Below are 21,820 nucleotides of genomic sequence, written 5' to 3' on the forward strand. Positions count from 1 at the left end.
CAGCAGAGCGCCGAGCGCGCGGCTCCGTGCGATCGGTGCTCGCGCCGTGCCCTGGCGCCACTGCCACTTCCGGTGTGAGCAGGGCGCTGCGGGAGTGGGATAACGGCGGTGCTTCCGGTCCAGCCGGCCTCCTCCCTTTCCACGCAGGTACGCGGTGCGAGTGAGCGGGGCTGAGCGCGACGGTGAGGAGCGTGGGTGTCGCGGAGCGAGCCGGGAGCGCGGGAAGAAGGGGGCGGCGTTGGTCCTGTCAGCAGTGAGAATCTCCGCCCGCAGCTCCATGGCGCGAGAGCCGGCCTGTCGCTGCTCGGGAGCTCCGGTCGTGGCCCCGCCTGGGGACGGTGCTCGGGTAGGGACGGGTCTGCGAGGGTCGTGTTGGGCCCGGTCTTGTTAGAAGAGTACTGAGATGCCAGTTTCTGCCGAACTTTTTTTCCGTGAGCGTTAAAAGTCAGGAGCTTTTCAGAGGCCAAAGAAACGTTGCTTCTCCAGTTGCGCCTTCATTTCCTCTTTTTCGTGCTGTAATCATTCAACGTTACTTGTGTGAAGTGTTGAAATCCTACACTGCGTGGGGTATTCATCCCAGAAGATTACGAATATAAGGTATCCTTGCTTTAAAGCGGGTATTATTTACATTCCTACACTGAGAAAGAAAAATATAGAGGAGCATGCTCTTTTACACGTATCAAATCCATTGCTTGAGGGAATTCTTCCAGATAAGAAGATGAGTAGCACTTCTGATACATAGAAAAACAACAGTTTGAAAAGTCACCCTAGAGTTTAGAAAAGTTCCAGTACTGTTGCTAATGAGATTGCTCCATGGAGAGTGTTTCAAACAAATGCATGCACCACTTCTTCTCCTGTCACTAAATAATGTGCCTTGAGGGAGCTTGGTTTGTTCTGCCTGGAGAAAAGAAGGCTGCAGGGTGAGCTCATTGCAGCCTTTCAGTACCTAAAAGGAGCCTACAACAGGAGGGGAATCAACTCTTTGAAAGGGTAGATAACTGCAGAACAAGGGGAAACGGTTTTAAGTTGAGGGAGGGAAGGTTTAGGTTGGATGTCAGGGGGAAGTTCTTTACAGAGAGAGTGGGAGGTGCTGGAACAGCTGCCCAGAGAGGTTGTGGATGCCCCGTCCCTGGAGGTGTTCAAGGCCAGATTGGATGGGGCCCTGGACAGCCTGGTCTGGTATTAAATGGGGAGGTTGGTGGCCCTGCATGTGGCAGGGGGGTTGGAGATTCATGATCCTTGAGGTCCCTTCCAACCCTGGCCATTCTGTGATTCTATTTAGTTTATTGTGCATCATCTTATAGATGCCCTTGGGTATGACTGGAGCTAACAGTGTTACTACTGTTTTACTGCTAGAATCTGCAATAAATTAAATTGTCAGTTCGTAAAAGCTAGTGTTGTTGCTAAGGAAATACTTTGTATATGAATTGCTGAGAAGTCAGAATTATGTTAATAAGTACACTTGTTACTGCCTTTCCTTACCTTTACTTTTTCTGATCTGACTGTGATGTTCTCTTTCTTTTGCAGGTCTTCCACAACTAATATCTAAATTAGTAGTCAAAGGGGGAAATTTAGATACAGAACTTCATTGTACGCTTTTCCCCAATACTGAATTTCTGCAGTACGCTTGGCAGTATGTGGCTATGCGTTGTGCTGGGTGTACATCAGTCTCTGTTTTCCCATTCAGATGAAAAATGAGGCTCAGATTATTTCTGCAGCTCTTGATATTGCTGAGAAAATGTGGCATTAAAGAACACTTTTCCCAATACTGGTCAGGAAAGATCTGAACAGGCCATAACGTAAATAGAAGCTCTGCTATGATGTCCTTCATTGCTAAGAAGTTTGCTTCTTAAGCTTGAAATTTACAGTCCTAACTTAGCTCAGTTCTTTCAGAGAGAGTAGTAACTTGTATCCTGATCTAGTGATTTCTCTCAGTGATCAAGTAAGGACCACCAAGTGTCTCTGCAGGCAATCTTACTCTGCTTTCAGTAGCAAAGTAATGCTGTAATCACAGACCTGCTTAGCAATTAAATCCCAACTTAACGGCTCCACATAATCACTTTCATAAACTTCCCATCTTTTAAGCAGTTCAGCAGTTTCTCATTATTCTTACTCTGTTCTAGAATGCCAGTACTGTAGGGATGAAAAGATAATTTCTGGTGAAGTTTATTCATGATCAGTTGTTGCCCATTTGCTCTCCATCAGCTGCCATTAAAATTGGAATTATTTTTCTCCTCAATGATGATCACTATGATACTTTCATTTAAAGCAGCTCTATTCTCTTTTCAGCATGATTCTGCTAGGTTCTGTTAACAAGGAAGGCTCTCTGTTCTTCTATTGTGACAGTCTTTTCTGCAGTCATTCTTTAAATTCATCTGAGAGGGATCAGAAACGTGCACAATATTGTATCAAAAAGTTTGCTACTGCCTTCTAGGATGCCATAGGTGCTTTTGAATCTACTGAACAAGCCTACTTAGCCTTTTTCCGTTTTTATTACTGCCTCACTTTGTGATTAACCAACAATCCACAGGGGTGAAATTCCTACTTCTACTGCTGGTTTTCATCTGAAGAGCTTTGAATTTAAGCATAGTTTATGGTCCCTCAATTACTGTTACAGTCCCCAAGCTATTCTTTCAGAACCTCAATAGGAATCTTGGTAGTATCCAGCTTGTATCAAAAAAGGAAGCATAAGCACAATGTCAGTTTTATGCGTTTCTTTTGAGCTCAACTTGTTATTTCTTATCTTGCACAATTGTTGAAGTCAGTGCAGGTTATGTTTACTACACTTACTGCATGATCTTCATATGCTAGCACATTTTCCATTTGCAAATGATGGGAAGAGTATTTTTCAAAGATGTATAGTGATGAGTATTTTTAAGGAGAGGATTGCAACCAATTAAATATTTGAGACCAGCTTAATGTGATTATGGACTGCTGGCTAAACTAGACTCTCATCTGTGCTTTAAAATTGGGTGATATGGACCAAAGTGGTTATTTTTGAGGCTGAGAACAAGAAGAGAATCTCAAAAGTCATAATCTGTCCTAAACTTGGAATTAAAAATTATTTGCCTGTCAGTCTAGTAAGTTTCTAACTTCATTCTCCAGGCTTCCCTTATCTAATTTTGTTTTCTATTACACGTAGAAATGGCTGTGTGCACTTAATATTCAATGGATTGCAAATAGTGTATAGTTAGTCAGAAAACCAGGTTCATTTTTGAGACCCTCTTCTTTTTCTTCTTGTTTTAATCTTCAAGTTCTTTTCCTCAGAAGTGTGTGAGAAATAGTGTGTAAACGTGACAGTTAAGGAATAATGTCTTTCACTTCAACACTTAGCCAATCACCATCTCAAATCTGTAGCTTTTAGCCAGTTCTCACAGGTAATGGACTAGTCTGCTATATTTCCTTGTGAAAATGAAGTCAACTTGGCAGAACAGCAGTGCCTCCATACCAGTGTTTTCACTGGAATTTGATCATGGGAATCATTCTTTGGCTAAGCAGCCACTGGTATAGAAAGGCCAGTGTGAGATACTCTGCAACTAGTTTTCTGTGCTGCAAGTAAAATAATCCAGCAAAACTCTCAAACCTTTGTATGTCCCATGTAAATTTCACATTTGTTTAGTGTTATTGTTGGAAAGCTATATATTGTGTCTTACCTGACTCTATTGTTTCTTTCAGCTTTCAGTCAAAGGACACGAGGAAGAAGGACAGAGAGAAGATAACAGCAGCACCGAATGCAGCGAACGTGGAGTCATGGATCTGAAATTCACTTCAGCAAGAAAATACGTTTCCATCAGTGTACCTTCCAAATCTCAGACTATGTCACCCCATATCAAATCAGTAGATGATGTTATAGTTCTTGGCATCAATCTTAGCAAATTTAACAAGCCTGCTCAATTTTTCATCTGTGTTTCTGGAGTTTTTCTGTTTTATCTAATCTATGGATATTTACAGGTAAATGCTATGATTTGTGTCTTATTGTACTTCTCCCTTTTTAAAAGAAATTCTTTAGAGTAGTAATACGCTACTATTTTAATATGTATAGACATATAAAATAGAAATTCACTGTAAAATCAAGCTCTTAGAATTTAAGAGCAATAAGCAGTTATAATCTAACATTCTACAAAAATTCACATAGGGCTGAGGTTTGGCTCAGTTCATTTTTATAATTTTATTTATGTGCTCGAAACATACTGCATAATACATAATTGTTCTTAATGTATGTTTTGATATGTGATCTTATAGCCTTCTAAAAACAAATTTTAGAACCATTGAGACTGACATAGAACATAGGATGGCTTGGATTGGAAAAGACCTCAAGGATCATCAAGTTCCAAGCTCTGTGCCACAGGCAAGGTTGACAGATAATAGATTAAGTCTAGACCAAGCTGCCTAGGGCCCCATCCAACCTGGCCTTGAATGCCTCCAGGGATGGGGCATCCACGGCCTCTCTGGGCAGCCTGCTCCAGCACTCACCACTCTCAGGGGAAAGCTTTCCTGACATCAAGTTTCAGCTGTTGTTGACACCTCTGTATCTACTTGAGTTCGATGACTGTAGTACAGTAACAAGTCTGTTCTCTCTGCTCGTCCTTCAGGACAAGGCTGAAGTATATGTTATGGTTGTTAGTTAAACAGAAGCATGGTGTGCAGGGAAATGTTAGGTATTTTATTATTTTCATTAAGAATTCCTCTTCCTGACAGCCTTTTTGCTTCTATCTTGGCCAGTTATATTTCTGTTCCTATTTATTTATTTTTTGGAAGCTCAACTGAGTCTTTTCAATAAAGCAGTGACTGAAAAGGTCTCAAATCATGTTTTTGGTGTGGCTTTTCAAAACACCTAAGAAGACTGTTTACCTAAAAAAGTTACTATTGAACTTAGTTATCAATAAATAAAAGCAGAACCTCAATAGGGAAAATATTAAGCAGCTTTTTTTTTAACTGTTGTTCTTGCTGCCCTATCTCCCTCTAACTGACATGCAATTCTTTATGCAATGCTTGTGTTTTTCCGTTGTAAATTGTTCCAGTTTTAAATGTCTCTGCAACCCACAAATTGACAAGCTTACAAGTTCTGTTAATTTAGGCGCTCAGAATTTTAGTTCCATGATTCAAAGTGATGAGAATTACTAGTAAATGTGTCTCTTAGTGGAAATATGTATTTATTTTGAGCTATTTACAAAATCTCGCTAAAAAGAGTCTGCTCAAGTAAATGAACTGGAAAGCAGGCTGAAAACCATCCATAATTTGAGCTAAATATTCGCAGAACAAGTGTAATCCCCTGATGAATCAATCCATTAATTTCAGTGGATTTAAAGCAGTACATTTTTTTATTGCATTTTGGAGAAACTAAATTGTCTTCTCAGTATTGGGCAAGTTGCACATGATAAGTGAATTCTAGTTAATTCTAGCAAGGTCTGGATTTGCATGTACTTGAAGAAAAAGAATAGTATTTTGAACATAATGTTTTGGTGTATGTGTGTGACCTTGGTGGGGTTTTGTTTTTATAGGAATTGATATTTTCAGTGGAAGGTTTTAAACCTTTTGGTTGGTACCTCACTTTAGTGCAATTTGGATTTTATTCCGTTTTTGGACTAATAGAATTGCAGTTGATTCAGGACAAAAGGAGAAGGTATGTGTTTTTTTCCAAACATTTTGCATGCTATCAGTCAAAAAAAGAAACATTTTGATGCTTATGGTAAATTTATCTTCTGTTGCATCATTGTAAATGTGTTGAGGCATTGTTAGTAGATTCATGATAAAAATAATCTGAACTTCAAGGGTAGTGTTAAAAAATATTTTCTAAGCATCCACTTAAAATTCAGGCCTGTAAATGGTCTTGTTGGCTTGTACTGTTGCTTTGTCCCATTTATGGAGCTTATTCAATCTCAAAGTGAACTGATACAGACTGACTCTGCCACTTGATATTGTCATGTCTAGAAAACCCAAGTACACTTAACTGCAGTAAACCCCGGAGATTCTTCAATCTTGAATCCTAAGCATATGGGATATATTGATATAAGTCTGTGGCTCCCTGTCCAAGTACAGCCTCTGCAATGTGCACATTCAGGCATTCTGGAAGCTTGGATAGAGGCTGTCATGTATGCAGATGTTAAAAGTACATTGAAACATTATTTCCTAGTTGAGCATAAGCATTGTTGCTTAGAAGTGGTCATCGTTGGCTGACTTCTTGTATACTGATTTTAGGTAACAGTATTATTTTATAACCAATATAACTGAGAACATTTCGAGGTAGCTGGCTTTCAGAGATGCATCAGATAATGTGTAGTTACCTGGTAAACACTGTGTTAACTAGTATTTGTTTTCATTACCTAACTATTTGGTATTGGTTATAGTTCTTGCCCTGGTATGTAAGTTATGTTGGAAATGTAGCTCCTCCATATATTTTTACTTCTTTTTTTTTTTATGTAATCCAGGCAACTTCTTGCAGACATTAAAAATCTGTTTCCTAATTTTTAGTCTTAAATTCACTCTTAAATTTTATTATACGAATTGTTTGTTAATGAGTATGCCTACATCACATAATGAATTATGGATCAGACAGCGTTACCACAAGACATCTCCTTATGTTGCTGACTGTGGCTTTGAGTATGCATAAGAAACAGTAGAACATATGCAGAACAGTTAACTCTGAAAAATCACCAAGTGAACCCAGTGATTGGTAAAAGCTAGTGCTGGATCATCTGTTATCAGATGATCATTCCATCAAATCAAAAAGAACAAACCTGAAAATATTCAAGGAAGATCTCCTTTTATAGCATCTGAATTCCCTCTTATTTCTGTTGAGTTTTTCGCTGGTACTTCTTCTACGTTCTTCTTTCTTAGGCCATCAGTGTTAGTATGAAGACTTAGACAAACTGACAAAGTGATGATGAAAAGACTAAGATTCAGGTTATCTAGGTGTACTGACCTTCTGTGTTTCCTCGACAAATAACCTGCAGCCTTTGTCTTGTTTCTAGTGTGATAGACTTTCTCAGAAGGAGGTTAAAACATTCTTGTTTGGAGCCATGAAGTTTGTGTCTTTCGTTTGAACAAAATGTATAGGCAGTAACTGAAAGCAAAACTTTGAAACCTGTTTTTTATGTGCATTTTAAAATTTCTGTTATGGAACAAAAATGAGTGAGAAAAATGATCAAGTTCTATTATGAACATATTCCTTTATATACATTTTTCTAATCTAGGTCTCCTCTAGCTGCATCTGTAATACCAACATTCTTATGTTTATGTTTTGTAGAATTCCTGGCAAAACCTACATGATAATAGCCTTTTTAACAGTGGGAACTATGGGCTTGTCAAATACCTCTTTAGGATATCTTAATTACCCTACTCAAGTCATCTTCAAGTGCTGTAAACTGATCCCAGTTATGGTAGGCGGGGTTTTTATACAAGGTAAGTATTGGTCTTGCTGTTTTCTTATTTATTTATCTTTTAGGTTGCAGTTGTGTTCGGAATCCTGTGCTTTGCTGAATCCCACTGACTAGAGAGGAACAGGTACCATTCCTCCTGTAGGAGGTAAACTGTAAATTTCTGAAGCATCTTCTCAGAGAAGGTGATTAAAAAAAGAAGTTGTATGGGTTTCTTGCAAAATTTCAGTTTCATGAAGACTTTTAAAATTAGTATTACCTTTTCTAAACAAAAACTCTTCATAAATGAACCATTTTCAGTGCTGGAATGGAAAAAAAAATAAACTAGGATTTAATGATTTGTGAAGAAATCTGCTCTTTTTGTTTGAAAATCTTAATTTGTAAGTTGTATCATAAATATTGTTCAAAGTAATTTAAATTTAATTGCATGTATATGTGACTTAAGTCATCTTAGGCTAATCCCCAAATCATTGTTTGTATCTGAAGAACAGTAAAAGGAATCTGGAGTACAGTGAATAAAGACTATTGTTATGTGAATAAATTTCAGTGTTTCTGGAGTTAGCAGGTTTAAGTATATTATAAAAAGTTAATGTTTCTTTGGTACACAAGGATTCATCGAGTCAGTTAAGTTCTGCATATGAAAATGTTATGGAGTACTGTCAGTAGTTACACATTCTGTTAGTTTCTGATGTTACAGTTGCAAAAGACTGAGTTTGTATAGTGCTCCAGGCCAGTGAATATTGTTGGGTAATTTTTATCCAAGCAACAATATATATATTTTTATTTCCCTGCTCTCTTGCTCCACCTCCACTTTACATCCTCTCGAACTAAAAGGCAGTAGGGTTTTAAAAGTTCCAAAATTGTCTGTTGGTGTTTGGGAATGACTTTTCTCTAAACAATAAAGGCAGCCGAAGTCTCTTGAATAAGAGAAAAATTAAGAAAATATCCAGGTTGTCCTGGATATGCTCAGGTGGTGATTTGTTAGGGAGGATGTGTCTAAGGAGTAAAATTAATATCGACCACAAGAATCAGATAATAATCTGTTAAGATCCTTCTCTGCTTTAGGAACTGCTGCTGTACAAGAAGCTGATTTCAGTCACTAAAGGCTGGAGCATTAAGTCTCCTGTTGAAGTAAAGGACAACTAAACAGTTTTTCCTTTGCCTTCTAGTCTGCTGACAGGGTAAACACAGAATGCTGAGAGTATTAGAGTCTCATTCATGTTGTTTTTATTGCTTTTGCAGGAAAACGTTACAACATTGCAGATGTGTCTGCTGCCCTATGTATGAGTCTTGGATTAATATGGTTTACTTTAGCTGACAGCACAGTTGCACCAAACTTCAACTTGACAGGTAAAGATATATTTTTCTAGTATAATGAAATGCAGACTTTTCCTACTGTAAGCGTTCCATAAAAGTTTTAAGAGTTCTTGGTGTAGGGCCTAGTGTATCCTACTGAAAATACAGGGTTTTTTCTGTCTTTGTACTGGCAGAAATGTATCTTTGGCAGTAGAGGCATTAACTCCAAGCCTTAGTTAAAGCTTAGGGAAATAACCACCCTTTGTGTTGAAATATCACATACTTGTTCTCAAGAAATATTTACTTCCCTGTGAATGCCTTACAATAAATAGAATAAAAATTTAGTCTGAGGATTTTAAAATTGCAAAAGTCTGTCTTTTCCAATTCAACTTTTCAGTCTTGTTGCATTTCAGAACCTTTTTATTTATTGATGATTTCACTCTTAGAGCGTAGGCACTGTAAATTTTTGCATGTTACATGAAATCAGAAATAACTAAAACATTCTTATGTTTAAAAACTTAATTGAAAATCTGTTAATCCATTGCAAATGAGAGGGGAGAACTGGTTATTCCTAAAATGCATTTTATGTACCTGATCATTGTTTGAATTATTACTGAGCTTTGAAGTGTATTTGAATAATCAATTTTTAGTGTATTCTTCCTTTAAAATTCTGAGATTAATTACAGTAACCATTATTAGAAGCGTTCATTGCGAAACTTTTATTTCTCAATAGTGAAAACATTGATTTATAAGTTCTGTTCATAAAAATAGTAATAAATTTTATTAATAATATAAATGAATAAATTATTTAATAAATATTATCATTTGAAACAAAGGTTTTTTATTCTAAGAGAACGTTATTTCATCTAGTGTTGTTGGCGGTCAAATGGAAAGGTGTTGTTTGAGCTATATATACTTACTTTGAGTGTAAGAGGAAGGTGATACGCATGTTGTTATAGTCTAGTGTTCTCTGAAGTACAGAGACATTCTAGTTTTACAGCAGTTTTAGACAATTCCTTCTAAACCTTCAGAGAATAAACAGTGTTGTCTATCAGTTTCTTTTATACCTATCAAATGATTCTGCATATACTGAACTTTAGAGCACTATGATTTGCAGGACATCTGTTCTATGAAAATAGAATGTAGGCTTGAATTCAAAACTCCGGGTCTTCCCTTAGTAAGGTAATTCAAAATTCTACTGCTCACCTTCGAGGGAGGTACATTGTGCATTTTTCTACTCCTTCTTGTCTGTTTTGTTTTATTTACACTCAGTAGAATGCATAGTTTTTGACCAGAGCAAATACTAAAGTAAAGCATGAGCAAATGTAAGTTTTGCCCATGTCATACCTTCAGGAATTTTATAACTTGTTTATTTTCTTGTTTTGTTTTCTTTTCCTGCTATTAAATTCCAGCCTCGGTATTGCTGGGTCATAAAAGGTTTTCTTTACACAACAAAGAGCTCAGCAAAGAAAACAAAATCTGTCTTCTGCCAGAACAGGTACATATTTGTAACTAATGAAGAAATATATTTCTCAACATAGAGGTGGTAATAAGAGCTAAAAAAATTCATAGCATTGCTAAATTAGAGAATTAGTGGTAGATAACCTAAGCAGTTACAAGTAATAGAGAATGTCCAGACAAGAAAGGGGAAAAATGTGCCCAAGGAGACAGTTTTGAAACATTGATGCTACTGAAACTTCCACTGTTCTGTCATTAAAAGTATAAATGGAAATTACTTGTTATTTATAGCATGGAAACAGTGGAAAAAAGTACTTCTGTGCAAATTTCTCCATTCTAGACTGTAATGGCAGATACAGTTTAGTCTTGTAGACTGGAAAGCTGACAGTATTGATTCTGTAGTAACTTTGTTGTGGCCAGGTATATAGCATTAAACCACAGGGTCTGTACCTGAACAGTACTATTTAAAAATAGAATATTTCAGCAATGAAGGATTTTCACAGTGAATCTTCTTGCATTCTTCTTATCACTACATCCTTTTATCAGGGGAAATAATATAGGGCTAACTTCTAAAAGGAATAAGTTATTTGATTATTTATTTTTAAAAACCTAAATGAATGCAGTAGACATACTTTCACTGTTTTTAATACAAGAAAATTAGAGATTTCTTTTCTTATAGCAATAACCAGATACTCCTGTCAAGCCTAGAGGCAGATAGAGCTTGGAGCTTGGCTTTGGGAGGAGTGGGAGTGGACACTGATTTGTTAAAACTTATGTTAGTATAATGAAATAGATTTGCTGACATTTGGAGATAATATAGAATTATAGAATGACTTGGGTTGGAAGGGACCTCAAGGATCATCAAGTTTCAACCCCTTACCCACAGGCAGGGCCACCAATCTCCAGATCTGATACTAGACCAGGCTGCCCAGGGCCCCATCCAACCTGGCCTTGAACACTTCCAGGGATGGGACATCCACAACCTTTCTGGGCAGCCTGTTCCTTACTACTCTCATAGTAAAGATCTTCCCCCTGACATCCAACCTAAATCTTCCCTCTTTGAGCTTATCAGACTCAATTTGGAGTTGATATGGTATTTTTTTTATTACTGTATTACTGGTTTGCTATTTGTGAGCTTTTTCAGGACAGAGTAATTTTTATCACTACTCTGCTTTGATGATAAATATTCTTAACAGGTTTTTGCTTTTCTTTTATTAGGTGTGGTCCTAATATCCCTTGCACTCTGTGCAGACGCAGTTATAGGAAATGTACAGGAAAAAGCAATGAAGTTGCACAATGGTTCTAATTCAGAAATGGTAAATATTAGTTTCTCATTTAGTGTTCTGTCACACAAATTTCAGGAGTATTTCAATAATCCGACTAATATTGTTATCTGAGCAGGATAAAGGCTGAATTAATACAGAATTAACATGCTTTGCGATTTTGAGACATGTTTTGTCATAGACAGTGTATGCAATGGCAAAATAAGGAATTATATTTGCTTTTCTCTTTGATATGTGAACAGCTACTTTTTGTGTATGCATCCTTGGTTTTTTCCTTCTTTTTTTCTATTTGTTTTTCTATTTTTTGTAGGGTTGTTTGGTTTGGGGTTTTTTGTTCGTTTTTTTTTCTTTTATGGAGGCTTTTTATTCAAGTGCTGTTTTCTGTATCCAATTTCAAATGTATATTGGAGCTACAGAAACCACAGAATCATAGAATGGTTTGGGTTGGAAGGGACGTTTAATAGCATTTAGTTCTTAACCCCCTGCTTTAGACAGGGACACCTCCCTCTAAACCAGGATGTTCAAAGCCCCATCCTGCCTGGCCTTGAATGTTTCCAGAGAGGAAGCATTTACAGCCTCTATAGGCAATGAGTTCAGTGTCTCACTGCCCTCACTGTAAAGACTTAATTCCTCATATCTAGTCTAAATCTACCCTCTTCCAGTTTAAAGCCATTTCCCTTATCCTGTCTCTATATGCCCTTATAAAAAATCCCTCCTCAGCTTTCCTGTAGGCCCTGCTCAGGTACTGGAAGGCCACTATAACAATTCCCCTGAAGACTTCTCCAGGCTGAAGAGCCCCAGCTCTCTCAGCCTGTCTTCGTAGTGGAGGTTCTCCAGCCCTCTGATCATCTTCGTGCCCCTCCTTTGGACCTGCTCCAACATCTCAATGTCCTTATTGTGTTGGGGGTCCCAGAACAGTACTCCAGCTGGGGTCTCACAAGAGCAGAATCACCTCCCTCAACCTGCTGGTCGTGTTTCTCTTGATGCAGCCCAGGATACAGTTGGCCTTCTGAGCTTCAGTGCACATTGCTGGCTCATGTTGAATCTTTCATCAGCTGACACCACCAAATCCTTCTCCTCAGGGCTGCTCTCAAGCCATTCCTTGCTCGGCCTGTATTTGTGCTTGGGATTGCCCCAACCCAGATGCAGGACCTTACGCTTTGGCCTTGTTGAACTTCATGATGGGCCCACCTCTCAAGCCTGTCCGTGTCCCTCTGGATGCCATCCCTTCCCTCCAGCGTATCAAATGCACAACTCAGCTTGGTGTCTTTCTACCAACTTGCTAAGGGTGCATTCAGTCCCACTGTCCATATCCCATACAAAAATGTTAAATAGCACCATTCCCATCACCGATCACTGAGGAATGCTACTCAACACCAATCTCTACTTGCAAGTAATGTGCTATATAAATGATTTATTTCAAGTAACAATTTTTTTTTTTTGTATATACAGGGAAGAGTCTGGCCTGAAGTCAGTAGGGAGTTTTCTATATGATCATGCTCTTCATTTCTAAAAAATTATATACTGTTCTTCTGTCATAGTGTTGCATAGAATGCATTGCTTTTTCTCATTAATGGGTTTCTGATTCTAAAGTGTGCAAGTACTTAAAAGGCTTGCTTGTTACTTATGGAACTTGTTCTGTTTTGCTGAAATCAGTAAAAGTTTGACTTTTGGAATGAGTGGATATATGTCCTCCTAATTCTGTGAAATACATGATCTTTTTTAAAAAGTCTTATTCAGAAATTTTGTATGCTTCTTTGGAACATGGATTATATGTTCTCATCTTGTGACATTTTCCCTTTAGGTAAGCTTCTGTTTGAAGTTGGCATCTTTTTCTCTAAAACTGAGTCAGGATTTTATTATGATGAACATTATTTGAATATGCCACAAATAAAAACAGATACGTCCAATGGAATTTCACTATACCTCATCTGATGTGACTAATCAATCTGGTTCTTCATTTATGAGAACAGCTTAAGAAATGGAGAGGAAATTAGAACTAAGCTTCATTTATGCATATGACAAAAGAAGTTCAGCCTGCAGTTTCTGGAAAATAGAAGAATATACTGAGAAGATATACTCTATTCTTGCATTTAAGTTTGTACTTCTCCTTAGTAGCTACTGTTCACTGCTGCCAGAAGCAGAGATCTTAGCTGGATGGACCTTCTCTGACTCAGCACAGCCTTTTATAGCTATGATCTCTGAAATACAAGTGTACACAGCTGCTTTCTCACTCAGTTTGTGTCTCGTAATCAGTCATCTGACAATTTGCTACCTGTCTTGTAATTTCTCTAAAACGTTGCTTTTTCATTCTGTATTAGATGAACAGATGTTGGTCTTGATATTTTATTCCACTTGTAGAAAATCAGTGTAGTGATTAAGGTCATTAAGGGCTTTGTTAGTTTGAGCCTAGATACTGCATTGTTGGATTCTTTTCAGAGAATTCAGGGCAGAAATACAAACAATTTCAGAAATCATCTTTCTAGACTTGAGATCATGAGTGAGGATTAAGAGATCCTTTCAGGAAGTAGGTTTAATGAGCAATGATCCCAAAATACAGTTGGGTAGTGAAGGAATGTGTCATCCATGGGATCTCTTGCAGAAGTTGGAGCTCACTCTTGACTAAGCAGTTACGAAAAAAGAAAAGATGTCTTGTAGATAAAATCATTTTCCAGAAGAGTGATTATTATGTCTGATTTTGCCTTATATTTGATTCTAAAGAAAACTTATTTCCCACTTCCTTATGAGAAACTAGAAACATGTTGTTGAGTCCTTGTTCTGAGAAGTAAGATCGTAAATCTGGGAAAAAAGCTGTATGGTTGCAAAGATGAACAAAGAATTAGAGCCTAACTTTTCTGTGTATAAACACTGAGCAGAATTAAAGCTCTGAATATCAGTCTGTTTTTTAAGAAATTGAAAGTAGTTCTGCTACTGAAACATACACTGATCCTCATTTACTGTAGAGCAGTGGCAAGTGTTTCATCATCTCGTGGCATCATTATCAATTGTTAGCATGCTTATCTTTGCAAATAATTGAGATACTACAACAGGGAAACAACTGATAAAGCCCTTGCCAGAAAAGCATATCTATAATTGACACTGAGTTTTGAAAGTGTGCTGAGTCAGTGTTTTCTAGTTAGTAACATGTGAAATAGTTTTGTTTGCTGTCTCCCTTCTTTGAGGGAAAGGGTCACTAACAGCAGTTGCTTCCCTCCACACCAGTGTGTGTATAGAAGGGCAGCTCCAGCTTCTGAACTAGGCCAGAGCTAATCATAGGTCAAGATTTGGTATCCTATAGCTATAATACAGGTGTAGTATAGGTGAACTGCAGTGACACAGGTGACACTTTGTGACACATACTGTGGCAGCTCGTGGTGATTAAGTGCACATTTAATGTAAAAAGCTTCTTAATAAATAGCAGAAATCTATCTGTCTTTGGCATATTATTCAAGCTAATTGTATAGTTTTCAGAAGCCTTATTTGGACTGTGAAACCCTCAACTTGGAGGATTTCAGTGAGCATTGACTTCAGGATACTGTTTAGCTTACAAAACTTTTTCATGTAGTTTTGGGTAGGAAGAATGATTAATGCTTATTATTCATTTTTCTTTGTACATAAGCTGTTACAGGAATACTAGTAAAAATATCTTCCAACACTAAAAAATCCATCTCAGAAACTGAAAATATTGAAGTAGAAAATTAAATGCTTTCAAACATATGACCCTATTAATATGATACCACCTGGTAATTATTTTTTTTTGAACTCTTGTAGGTTTTGTACTCTTACTCTATAGGTTTTCTGTATATTTTATTTGGATTAACTTGCACTAGTGGATTAAGCCCTGCAGTAGCATTTTGCTCACAGGTAGGTGTAAAAATTTCCTTTTTTTTCCTGTAAATAACCTCAATAGAAAACATTGATCTGCATAGTTTAGAAAATCTCACCACTCTTTAATGTTATGCTTTCATCGTGTAACCTGGTTGACTTGTACATTTCATGCATTAAATATGTTGTTACAGTCTTTATTGTATAAGATAATGTGATAATGTTTAAAAAACAAAAACAATGAAATTACAAGACCAAACTTATAAGCTTATAATTTCATAATTATTTTTCCATTATTTAACTAAAATTAAATAAGGATATTTGCATGAATGCATTCTTGAACAGCTTATTGTTGTTCAAGCAGTTGATTAAAGTCTGTAGTTTTGTCATTTTTTTAATACCTCAGGGTTTGTTTTACATTTTCCTAACAGGCTTTTGTTGTTGTTGCAGCATCCAATTCAGACTTATGGTTATGCATTCCTTTTCTCCCTGACTGGATATTTTGGCATATCCTTTGTTCTAGCTTTGATTAAAATCTTTGGTGCCCTTCTGGCTGTAACAGGTATGAACAAATGATATCTTTGCTGCTTTTGGGATAAAAACTTGAAGTATTTTGTTATTTAGGACAGCTTCTGAGAATTGCTGTTTCTCTGGCCTTTTTTTTCTCTTGTTTGTGCTGATGATGTTGGTTTGTTTAGTACGTGTATTTCTGGTGTATATTTGGGTGCTTTCTCCTCCTTTTCCTGCTACAGTTTCAACATAGCAGAGCATATTAAGTAGCATTGTGCAGGTGGCCTATGCTGTGTTTTAATACAGAAACAGCACTATTCTAAACAGAGGAATGCAGCCAAGATATAAGAAAAAGATGAGTGTTACTTGAAACATGGGAGAAAAACATATTCAAGTAAGGTATGGCAGACACCTTAAGCATAGAATTTCTGGAGATTTCCAACAAAAAATGTTGTTAGGAAAAGTATGAAGGATTTCTCTGAAGATTTTATGCATATCCACACATTTTTAATGGAATGCTGCTGTAGCAATGTTAAGTGTACACTAAAAGTCAGTTCAAAATAAACTCAAGTGGAACAAATTCTGCCTCTTGTGACAGTTTATTCAGTTTTTTTATTAAATGGAATGCAATAAAGAGTATTTGTTTTGGAAGTTAGGATGTAAACTAAACAGATTTCTCCTGACTGTAATGTTAATGGCAGAAGCAGACTGTCTAGCTTTTTGGTTCTTCTTTTAGGCTTACACAGCAATTGGCCCAAAAATGGAAGCAGTTATATTTTCTGTTGAATCTTAATGCAACATATAACTATATCAACTATGTCATGAAAAAAGATGTGAAGTACAAATGTAAGGTATCGGTAATATATTGAAAACATTTTTCCCAGTCACCAGTGTGACTAGATGCACGCGTGTATATAACAAAATGAATCTCTCAAGGATGTTAAAGGTTACTGTAATCCTCTCCAAGTTAAGAACGTCACTAAATGCCATTGTACCTGTTCTTGCAACAGTTCAATTAACAGTGCAATTAAAAAGTTGCGATGTGATGCTCTGACTTCAGTATTTTTCTGTGAGTAAATGCAAGTCAGACCTATCTGTGCTGACAATCCCCAGGTACATATCCCAATTGCTGAGGAAAAAGTGGACTTGTAATGAGAGGCAGTCATAACCCTTATGGATATTCAATCTCCGTAGATAGTCAGACTTGACTCTTAGCCCATCTATAACTGGGCATAACCTTCATCTTGAGCAATCAGTCATCTGGAAAAGTCACATGGAGAGACTGAAGTCTTAATAGTTAAAATTGTCAGGCTCTGTATGAGTGAGTAGACAGCTAGTACCAGTCTCAGCACTGCTCTGGCAAGTACTGTCATCTAGTTGTACTTGGTCTTTATTAATATGTTAGCTGATATGTATGCCTTAGAAACAATGAAAAGTGTTAAACATGATCCATTTTGAAGGCCAACTGTATTGCTTCCTAGAAAGAAGTGAGCTTATTGATAACTTTTTCTACCTAAGATCCTTAAAGGAGGAACAGTATGTAGTTAAATCAAAGAAACTGCTGATAAGACAAATAACAGAAATTATTTGCAGTAGTCTGTTGTGTGTTGCATCTGTCTCTGTGAAGCTTTGACAAATTTTAGCATGAGATGCCTGCTACCTGAGTGTAGCAAAGTTACAGCAAAATGATGTGATTATTGCAAGTGAATGAGTGTTTTCAATTTGTAACACAGTGAGTTTGTAAACAGTCAGCTGAAGTGTTTACATATTGGAGTATCCTCAACCATCAGGATAAACAGAAATGACCTTGCTGTTAATTTTAGCAGTAGTTAATTGTAATGTTAACGTTTTCAATGTATCTCACAATACTGAAGAAAAAGTCTTAAGGAGCTTGATTGTTTTTCAGCATCTTTCTGTATGTCTGCTTTCAGACTACCCCTAAAATTATTGCTCTTTACTATGTGCAGCTGCTGGAATAGTGAATTGTTTGCCTGAGCAGCACTGTTGCTTCCAAATTTAAAAAGTCACCTGTGTGAATTTTCCAAAAAATAGGCCTTTGCCTATCTAGCTTCTCTTGTTGCATGTGTAGTTGTTACAGCATTCTGTCAAGAATGGTTACATCAGGATCATTCCTTCCTCAGGTTACCTTTTCTTAAAACTTCAAACATCAGTCACAAGGGACAGGGGTGGGGAGGTGTAGCAAGATGCCATGGAACTACTTTGCTCTCCTCCCTCTCCCCCCAAAAGCTGGTTTCTGTCAGGTAACGCTCTACTTCATTTGCATTAGTGGAGAGGAAGATACAGTTATTTTCTGGCCTGAAAATTGCATGCTCTGATTTTCTATTAATTCTTCTCTGTAGCACTACCATATTTGTTTTTATTGAAGTTTAGTGCATCTAATGGCTGAAAGTTGGCCCAGATAAGAGGCTTGGTTCATGTGTTAAAGCAGCTCTTAAAAAATTTTAGAAGAAGTATCTACCTTCGGTAAAAAATTGCTTAAGAGTCCTGTGGAATAGCAAAACCTTCCCAGATTTCCTTGTGTCTAACCTTGACAATCCTAACACTTGATCCCTTTCTGTGTTGGCTGTAGCAATGTGAAAAGGTTTATTGTGCCTTGGAAGAACAACTGCATTCATTACTGTCCCCCTGTCAACCCTCCCCTTTATTGGAGAGAGTGGGGTGATGGAGTTTAATGAAAATTGTATTTCTATTAGCAGGATGAGAAATTATCAGACTTAATCAGGAAAAAGAAGAAAAGGCACTTAATTTAGAAGGAAGTGGTTACATAAATATTTTAATTAATAACTGATTTGAAAGAACAGAAGTAATCATGATTAGAAAAACTGAATTTAACCATTTTTTAAATTATTCATCTGTAAACTGTTTTCTAATTAAAACTCGATTTTTTTTTCATTCACGTTTAATTTTTCATGTAACAGAAAATCATTCTATTTGATGTGCATAAATTTCTTAAAATGTATAGAAATTGCTACCAAGTGGTTGAGGCTGGGGCAGATAAAGCAATGATGAAGGCTGTTTCTTCCAGTACTAAATAAGCTTTTAAGAGAAAAAATTTAGTGGGAGAGGCTTGTGGGGGCTGAAACTTGCTTTAGTGGACCAAAAAAAAAAAAGCATGAAAATACATCTGTAGTTATTGGTTCCTTTTGTCATGGCGTTATGTTAATACTAATGTGGTTTAGTTATGAGAGAAGATTTTTTATCTGTTATAGCAAAAAGTAATTTGTGGTTGTTAAAATATTTTCTGCTGCTGAAAAGTTTCATTCTCTACTGGTACAGACAATTGTACAAGATTCTTTAATAAATGAAAGCCTGTGTTGTCATGTAACACCTTCTCTGGCCCTTCATAGCTGAATTTGTACACCTGGCTGCATTTTTAATGTTTTTCAAGGTTTTCGTAATACCTTTACTCATTTACTATTTGCACGTTTCACTGATAAATGATGTGTGTTTTCCAGTATGCAGTTTACTAGCAACGTTTCATTCTTAATCATAGCATATAGCTTTGGCTTTGCAAATAACTGTCGAAAGTTATAGTTAAAGAGTAAGCCAAAGTTTATATCTGTTTTGCTAGCAGAATTGTTTTCCCAACTTTTCCTACAACCGTGTCTTTGCTAGTAATGAGATCACATGTGGGAGATGGCCTTTTAAGAATTTTAGGAAAGCTTACTATGCTATGACTATGCTTAGGAATGCGTAGTCATTGAAGTCAGGCATCCTTGGTCTTCTAGATTCCTAGACAAAGTTACATTTCTCTGCACTGCTATATAACTGAAATTGCATTAACTTCAAAAGAATTACAATATGGCTGGCCTCATTCCACTTAAAAATAAAGCCCAAAGCACTGTCTAGACCACTGGTCTATGATAAAGTCACATGAGAATGGCGAGAGATTTGGAATGTCCAAGTCTCATTGGGTCTGAATCTACTTTCAGCTTTAACAGAGCAATGGTTTTAGTTCACATAATCAGTTATTTGCAGGGATTGTTCGTTGCTTTCAGATATTATGAATTGATTAGAGTGAAGCTGTTAAACACAAAGTCTTGTTCTGGAAGTTTCTGTGCTGCAGATTCTGGGACTAGAGATGATACCATTTGGATGGTATACTTGTTTTGCGTAACATAGAATCAAATAATCCTTTCTAGAGTGGAAAGGGCCCTTGCAATGAACAGGGGCATCCACAGCTAGATCAGGTTGCTTAGAGCCAGGGGCATCCACCATGTCTCTGGGCTGCCTGTTCCAGTGCCTTGCTGCCCGAAGGCTTTTTCCTTAGATCCAACCTAAATTTACCCTTGCTAAGTTTGAAACCACTTCCCCTTATCCTGATTCATGATTCTAGAGTTTCATTGCATTGGAGAAGTGCATCTGCAGTTTGCGTTTGCACCAAGGATGACAATGAGTGTAGCCAGATCCCTAACGATGTAGTAAGGGTGTCTACTAATATCAAAGACTATCTTATTCTTACACTGTCAGTGGATTCTTGAAGAAATAACTTTCTGTTTTCCTCTGCAGTAACAACAGGAAGAAAAGCAATGACAATTGTGCTTTCTTTTTTGTTCTTTGCAAAGCCATTCACATTCCAGTAAGTATTCATAGTTTTAAGTGTATTTTTATATATTTTATTTAAAAAAAGTTGATCATGGGTTTATAACAATAGAAGTTAATCATATTCAGGCTTCCGTGGTTTTTGTTCTATATCTTCTACAATGTTAACAGTCTGTTGTAGATTCTGTCTTGATGCTAATCATTTTAGAGAAAATAGTTTCCATTTTTCTAAAGGTCTGGAAGATAAACTGTTCCATGTGTTGGCATTTTTGGTTGTTGCATTTTCAGAAATATGTAATATCTGGGATTTATGATATTTAATGAATTGTTCAGGTGCTTTTCTCCAGGAAGGTTTGGCTAAAGGCAGGCCTTTCTTCAGTATTACACCTTTTCTGATCACAAGCTTGAATTCTTAGCTAGCTTTTCTTAACAAGTGGAAGCCTCTCCTATCTGGGGAGAAAATTAAAGTTAAAATGAAAATTTCTGGGGCTTTGAATTGTTCCCTGTTTTAAATCTCAATGAAGAGTTTTTTGTCCTTGAAAAAATGCAGCAGAGATATTGCAATGATTTAAATTCTCATTTGAAACAAAACAAAATTTAATTTTATTGCTATGTGTAAACATGAAACTTAAGAACAAAGCATAGAGCTAAATGCCCAAATGCAGTTTATTCCAGGTAAAAATGTTGAGGCTTAAAATAACAGGGCTTAAACAAGAGGTGTGCATTAGGAAGTATAGACATAAGACACTGAATGAGTGCGTGTTTTAGACCCAGTGATAGAGAGAATGGCTCTCCTAAATATAGACAAGGAAAAGTAACTAAAACCCTCTCCAGTCTACTTTATTCATATAAGAAAGAACAGTTAATCTTGTTTATTTTTTAACTAGGAAACCACCTTAATAAGCTATCCATTCAGTACAAGAAAAGGAAGGATTGCAGCACAGTAGTAATAGAGATTCAAGAAAATTCTTTCTCCAAGTCCACCAACTTGTTTGTTGTTGTATTTTGTAGTGCTTTTTTTTCTTAACTTCTTCTCTCATTAATTTAGGATCTTTATTTTTATCTCTAAATCATAAATATTGTTCAGTACAAAGTGCTAATGGTAACCTCTTTTCCCTCCTTTCTCTCCCCTTCAGATACGTGTGGTCAGGCTTACTGGTTGTCCTTGGAATATTTCTTAATGTTTACAGTAAGAATATGGATAAAATCAAACTGCCTTCACTGTATGGTATTTGGAAAAAAAATGTGGAAGAAAGAAAAACAAGGACGTTGTCACAAACTGTATAGAGAGTGGTTTATGCCATGTCTAGACTCTGACTTCCTGTTTTATTGGAACAGTCTTCAACTGATTCACTTTCCAAAGGGAACATTATTAAAACCAAAGGAGCTGAAGGCATAGTATCTGCTTGCAGATGGCTGGAAATGCACATTTTTGTGAGCCCTTTCTCCGGAGCACTTGAATTCATCATGAAAGGCATTATAGACCATTAGCAGGTGGCATTATCAGGC

General features: G+C 36.9%; 1 protein-coding gene across 1 annotated transcript; it reads left to right on the top strand.

Moving 5' to 3' along the window:
* The first annotated feature begins 188 nt into the window (after positions 1–188).
* On the top strand, positions 189–21,573 carry SLC35B3 (solute carrier family 35 member B3). Its single transcript, XM_090136956.1, is given in 12 exon segments — positions 189–346; positions 3,676–3,951; positions 5,502–5,623; positions 7,247–7,401; positions 8,619–8,726; positions 11,349–11,446; positions 15,185–15,277; positions 15,689–15,800; positions 17,890–17,906; positions 17,909–18,009; positions 20,279–20,348; positions 21,448–21,573. Coding segments are annotated over 12 exon segments (1,266 nt in total). The 5' UTR covers positions 189–277; the 3' UTR covers positions 21,493–21,573.
* Positions 21,574–21,820: the final 247 nt, after the last annotated feature.

The sequence above is a fragment of the Phasianus colchicus genome, chromosome 3 (assembly GCF_987193195.1).
Source record: "Phasianus colchicus chromosome 3, bPhaCol1.hap1.1, whole genome shotgun sequence".
Taxonomy (NCBI): Eukaryota; Metazoa; Chordata; class Aves; order Galliformes; family Phasianidae; genus Phasianus; species Phasianus colchicus.